Here is a 6,745-nt window from a genome sequence, read left to right as displayed (position 1 = left end):
AATATGTCATTGAAAAAATGATGAAAATGTCATAATATCGTGGGTCTATTAAAAGAATAATTAAAAATTAAATTTGAGATTAAAAAATTATTTAAATAAAAGTCTTAGTATACTTGTCGTTCAAGACATCATAAAAATGTCAGTGTCAAATGTTAAAAAAATAATTAAAACGTCATAATAAAACTTTATAGTATATGTCGTCCCAAACATGATAAAAACGCCATAGTAAAGTATGTTGTCCAAAAATGACCCAAAATGGCATGGTATAATATATCGTCAAAAATAACCGAAAATCGCTCAAAAACATCATGGTATACCATGTCCTCAAAAATGACCCCAAAACTTCATAGTTTGGTATGCCATCAAAAATGACTGAAAACGGCCCAAAAACATCATGGTATAGTATGTCATCAAAAATGAACCCACTATGTGGTAAAAAAACAACCAAAAACATGACACTATTACGTTTTCCAAAGTTCTTTTGACATGTCATATTGTGACGTTTTGGCTATATTTTCTACATACTATGCTATGACGTGTTTTGACGTACTATACTATGATGTTTTTGATTGTTTTTTTCGCCGTTTTTCTTTTCAACATTCTATACTATGACGTATCTTGAAATGTTATTTTATGTGGTTTTTAGCTGTTTTTTACATGTCACATTTTGACATTTTTCGGCAAACTATAACGTCATTTATGGTCGTTTTTTCAACATGCTATATGATGATGTTTTTGGCCATGTTTTTAAACATTCTAAAGTATGACATATTTCAGCATGCTATGTTATGTTCTTTTCAGCAGTTTTTTGGACATGTCATATTTTGACATTTTTCGACATACTAGAGTATGGCGTCTTTGGTTGGTTTTTTTTGACATGCTATATTATGATGCTTTTGGCCATTTTTTTTCATCATTCTATACTATGATGTGTCTCAACATGCTATTTTACTTGGATTTCAGCTGTTTTTTGGACATGTCACATTTTTACATTTTTCAACATAGTATATTATGACATTTTCGTTCATTTTTTCGACATGTTTTATTATGATGTTTTTGGACATTTTTTTCGTCATTCTATACTATTCTTCTATAGTGTGGCGTTTCTGGTCGTTTTTTTTCAACATGCTATATTGTGATGTTTTTGGATGTTTTTTAAACATTCTATACTATGATGTGTCTCGATGTGCTATACTATGGGGTTTTCAGCTGTTTTTAAGACGTCATATTTTGCCTTTTTTTCGACATGCTATATTATGATGTTTTTGGAGGTTTTCTCATCATTCTATGCTATGATGTGTCTCAAGATTCTATTTCATGTGGTTTTTAGCTGTTTTTTCGACATGTCATATTTTGACATTTTTCGCCATACTATACTATGGCATTTTTGGTAATTTTTCCAACATGCTATATTATGATGTTTTTAGGCGTTTTTTTTCGTCATTCTATAGTATGATGTGTCTCGACATGCTATACTATGTAGTTTTCAGCTGTTTTTTGGATATGTCATATTGTGGCATTTTTCAACATTCTATAGTATGGTGTTTCCGGTCATTTTTTTGACCTGCTATATTATGATGTTTTTGGATGTGTTTTCATGATTCTATACTATGACATGTCTCAACATGCTATATTATGATGTTTTTGGACATTTTTTAAAATCATTCTATACTATGACGTTTCTTAACATGCTATACTATGTGGCTGTCAGCCCTTTTTTTTGCCAGTTCACATTTTGACATTTTTCGAAATATTATAGTATGACGTTTTGGTCAGTTTTCCTACATGCTATATTATGATGTTTTTGCATGTTTTTTCGACATTCCATGCTAAAATGTCGTTTCTTTAAACATTGATCAGGATGGGGATAGGAGCCACAGGACGGTAGTCATTAAGACTAGACACAGTAGACTTTTTAGGTGCAGGAATGATGATGGCTGTCTTGAAGCAGAAGGGAACAGACTATGGTGAGAGTGAGATGTTGAAAATGTCACTTAAGAGATTAACAAGTTGATGGGACAAGTTTTTAGTACACGTCCAGGAATGTTGTTGGGGCCGGCGGACTTTTTTATATTCACTCTCAGCAGGAATTTTCTCACATCGGCCGGGTCTCTGGAGGCAGAGTAGACTTCACAGCTGAGTCCTTATTGAGGATGTCAAAGCGAGCATAAAATGTGTTCAGCTTGTCCGGCAGCATGGCCTCACATATGATGGGGGCGCTCCTGCTTTTGTAGCCTGTGACATTTTGAAAGACCTGCCACATGTCTTTAGTGCTGTTGCTGTTAAGGTCTCTTGCCAGTCTCTGCTGATGTCTCCTCTCAGCCTTCTTGATGCCAGCTCTCAGTCGTGCTCTGGCGATGATGTTTTATTTTCGGTAAATTCGTTGTTATATTAATCAAGTAATAAAAAAAAATAATAGTAAGATCAATTTAAAAAATAATCGATTGATTAATAAAAAAAAATCGATTGATTATTCGATAAAAAAATAATCGTTAGGTGCAGCCCTAGCCACATACTATACTTTGTCATGTATTGACATGCTATAGTATGTAGTTTTCAGCCCTTTTTTCATCATCTCAAATTTTGTCTTTTTTTGTTGTATAGTATGTTGACAAAAATGACCCCAAATGGCTAAAAAACATCATAATATAGTATGTAGGGCTGATTATTTTTTTTATCGATTGATCTATTAATTTTTTTTTAATTGATCTAACTATTATCTTTTTATTACTCGATTAATATAACAACGAATTTACCTAAAAATAACATTTTGTCATTTATATTTCAATATTTTATTTAATCATCTTCAATCACGGCAGGGTATACACTGCAGAGCATTATTCCCCAACAAAAATAGTCCAGTCTTAACTGGTAATCTGTGTTTTACAGTCTGATATAAAGTTTGTTTCATTCAAGTAAAAGGAATGTAGTGCAATCTACATTTAACAATCCAACACCAACACCAAAAGTTGTATGTGTGTGTGTGCATGCGTGCGTGTTTGTTTGTGCGTGTTTGTGTGTATGTATATGTATATGTTTATATGTATGTATATATATGTATATATATGCTGTTGTTTTGTTTATCTGCATGTGTTTTGGGATTCCTCTGTGTTTGGGTCTTTCATTCTGTTTTTCCTTTCTGTCAATGCACTTTGTAAACCTGTGTTTTGCTATATAAAAAAAGTTATTATTATAATATTATAAAATGGCCCACAAACGACCTTGTATAGTATGTCGTTTGACAAATGACCCAAAATGGCCCAAAACTGTCCTAGTATAGTATGTCATAAAAAAATGACCCAAAATGGCCCAAAGATCTCATAGTATAATATATCATCAAAAATAACCCCGAAATGTCATAGTACAGTATGTCATCGAAAACCACCCTAAAACGTTTTAGTAAGGTATGTCTTTAAAAATGACCTAAAATGGCCCAAAACTGTCACAAATTAGTATGTCATCGAAAAAGACCCCAAACATCATAGTATAGTTTGTTGTCAAACACAACTGAAAAAAACTGCATAGTGCAGTATGTCTTCAACAATGTCCCAAAATGGCCCAAAAACATTGCCGTATAGTATGTCATTCAAAAAACCCATAAAAAAATGTCAGTGTAGTATGTCATACAAAAAAATGATAAAAATGTCATAGTATAGCATGTCATTCAAAAATGGAAAAAAAACGCATAGTACATTATGTTGTCCAAAAAATGGTAAAATCATCAGTACATTATGTCATCCAAAAAATTTTAAAATTTCATAGTACAGTATGTCATCCAAAAAATACTAAAAACATCGTAGTATAGTATCTCATCCACAATATGATAAAAAAGTCAAAATATAGTAGGTCATCCAAAAAATCATAAAAATGTCATAGTATAATAAGTCTTCCAAAAAATGACAAAAACATCATAGTACACTGTCTTCCAAATATAAATAAATGTCATACTATAGTACATCCTCCAAAGTGTGATGGAAATGTCAAAGTATATTATGTCGTTCAAAAATTGAAAAAAAAAGGATAGAATAGTATGTTGTCCAAAAAAAATTGAAAACATCATAGTACAGTATGTTACGATAGAAACAGTATGGTATGTCGTCCAAAAAATAATAATAATGTTGTTGTATAGTATGTCATCAAAAAAAGATGAAAGCGTCATAGTTTAGTATGTCATCAAAAAAATGATAAAAACGTCAAAGTATAGTATGTTTAAAATATATACATAGTAGTATTATGTCATTCAAAAATTGAAAATAAAAAGAAGTTATAGAACAGTATGTTGTCCAAAAAATTTTAAAACATCATAGTACAGTATGTTGTTCAAAGAACGATAAAAACTTTATAGTACGGCATGTCGTTTAAAAGATGACAAAAACGTCAGCGTTTACTTTGTTATTCAAAAATGGTAAAAACATCCTAGTATAGTATGCTCTCCAGAAAATGATAAAAAATGTCATACTATAGTATGTCATCCAAAAACTGATAAAAATGTCATAGTATAGTGTGTGGGCAAAAAAAAATGAGAAAACCGTAATAGTATTTTGTTCAACAAATTAGAAAAACGTCATTGTATAATATATCATTTAAATCTATTTAAAAATGTCACAGTATAGTAGGTTTTCCAATAATGATACAAATTTCATAGTAAATTATGTCAAATCTCACGGTATAGTATGTCGTCCACAAATGAAAAAAACGTCATAGTATAGTATGTTATTCAAAAAAAGTATGTAATAATAATAATGATAATAATTACAATCACATCATGAGGTACAGGGCTGAGAAATATCTTATATCTTATCAATATCTTATCGGTATTGTGATATATGACTAGATATTGTCTATTTTGAATATTTTGCAGGGTTTCCCTAGCATTATACCAGGGGTGCACCCCTGAAAATAAGATTCCCCAAGAGTGAAATCAATTTTTTTTTAATTTCATATATCAGCCCCAAATCACAACAGAAGTCATCTAAGGTCGCTTTTCATATAAAATTGGTGATGATTTATCTGATTTATGTTTCAGTCTGTACTGCGTCGCTGTCAAATGTTCTCCTCTTCTTCTTCTTGGGCAGGGCTTCACCCTGATGCACACACACACACACACGCACACACACACACACACACACACACACACACACACACACACACACACACTCACAGTCAGACAGAGGGTAGAGCGAGCAGGGAGCATTCTTCATGTGTTTGGTTTAGTGCACTGTAAAGCAGTGCAGCTTTTGCGAGTGATACGTCACCTGACAAACACTGATAGTCTCATGGAGAATGGGGAATTATTTAAGTTTTCTTTTTTGGTTGGCAATAGGGGACCCAGGGAGGGGTCCCTCGGGAAACCATCCTCATCCAGCCCAACCAGTAAACCAAGGGAAAAGACTGTTTTGGGTAACTTGAAATCTGAAGTGTTGTCTTTTCCTGGTGTCAAAGGCTGCATTAAAAATGGAATAATTTTCTAAACTTACCAGACTATTCTAGATGTTCTTATATTTGTCTTTACCAATTTAGTAATTATATCCAAATAACTGACGATTATTTATCAAAATTGTGTAAATATTTTGTGAAAGCACATGATACCTACAGTAGTGCTGCAAAATTGATATTGAGATTATTTGTGTAAAAAATATCATGATGATGTATTTGTTCCATATTGCTCAGCCCATTCATGGCCCCCTGAATCGGATGAAAATTGTGAGATTCCCACCAGCATCTCGGGCTGATGAGCATTATGTGTGTATCCACATCAGTGACATTGATGTGTGGAAAAAACATAAAACATTGCTTTCAAAATGATCTGGCGTTGCCCTAGCCACGGATGCATTGAAGAGACTGGGTTGGCCTACCTGGAACCGTTCGGAGCTGTAGAGTCTTTGCAATGACTCCCTGAAGGTCAGCGTTGTTGGAAACTGGCCAGTGGCTGGACTCAGCTCCTCGCTGGCCGCGTGCAGCTCTACATCCTCCCACTGGAGCGGCTCCTTATCGCCCACAGTGGTGAAATAGCTCAGGTACCGAGCCATGACGGCAGGCTTTAAGACAAGAGTGAACCACCTCAGCTCACCTCAGAGGGAAGAATGGAAATGTTCATTTTAATTCAAATGTAGATGTCATCAAGAGCTGCACGGCGACATTACACACCTGTTTCTCATGCAACTTACAAAATATTTTTTCTGTTATTTCAGAAAACGCCTTTGGCTGGCCGTGCAGCTTGTTAATAGCAAAACCAAATTATTAGAAAAGTTGCTGACTAATGCCAGTCAGTGACAGCCAGAGCGAAACTGTTTTCACCGTCAGCCACCCTGAGCTGTGTAATTGTCAGCATCTGGGCAGATTTCTCCATATGTTAGACAATCTGAGTTTGCTTCTCCTTTTTTTAGGTTTGCGACATGTTATTGAGAAAGCAAAGCATCCCAGTCTGTGTCAAAAGGAAGCTGGAGGCGACACACACACATACTCACAGTCCAAGGGCTACTTGCGGGAAAAAAGTCACGAGATTGCTCACAGTTGAGGTGGAGGACATCACCTCCAAATAGAAAAACCGTCCCACTCTTAAAGCAGATCAACCCCCACTACATCCTCTTTCCACACAGTTAAATGGAATTAGGGCTTGGAGATTATGGAGTCTAGAATTTACCAACCAACAGCTTTTTGACTCAAACAACACAGGTGAATAAGTCTAATTAGGGGAGACCGGGTTTGGTTGGCACACTTTTCACTCCTTTACATATTTCTCTGG

The 6,745-nt window shown here is 34.3% G+C and overlaps 1 protein-coding gene across 1 annotated transcript; it reads right to left on the bottom strand.

Annotated features, from left to right (window-relative positions):
* Window positions 1–4,607: 4,607 nt before the first annotated feature.
* On the bottom strand, window positions 4,608–6,191 carry LOC121938934 (voltage-gated hydrogen channel 1-like). Its single transcript, XM_042482085.1, has 2 exons — window positions 5,856–6,191; window positions 4,608–5,084 (listed from the first exon to the last, which is right to left on the bottom strand). Exons 1-2 carry the CDS (start codon window positions 6,027–6,029, stop codon window positions 5,016–5,018), a joined length of 243 nt encoding a protein of 80 aa, XP_042338019.1. The 5' UTR covers window positions 6,030–6,191; the 3' UTR covers window positions 4,608–5,015.
* Window positions 6,192–6,745: the final 554 nt, after the last annotated feature.

The sequence above is a fragment of the Plectropomus leopardus genome, unplaced genomic scaffold (assembly GCF_008729295.1).
Source record: "Plectropomus leopardus isolate mb unplaced genomic scaffold, YSFRI_Pleo_2.0 unplaced_scaffold3800, whole genome shotgun sequence".
Lineage (NCBI taxonomy): Eukaryota > Metazoa > Chordata > Actinopteri > Perciformes > Serranidae > Plectropomus > Plectropomus leopardus.
This window is presented reverse-complemented; position numbering and strand designations above follow the sequence as displayed.

Bases quoted from the DNA above. Each gene is read 5' to 3' on its own strand.
- LOC121938934 (XM_042482085.1), bottom strand. From the start codon at position 6,029: ATGGCTCGGTACCTGAGCTATTTCACCACTGTGGGCGATAAGGAGCCG. The intron at 5,085-5,855 runs GTAGGCCAACCC...TGTGTGCATCAG, and splicing joins ACAGCTCCGAACGGTTCCAG to GGTGAAGCCCTGCCCAAGAA.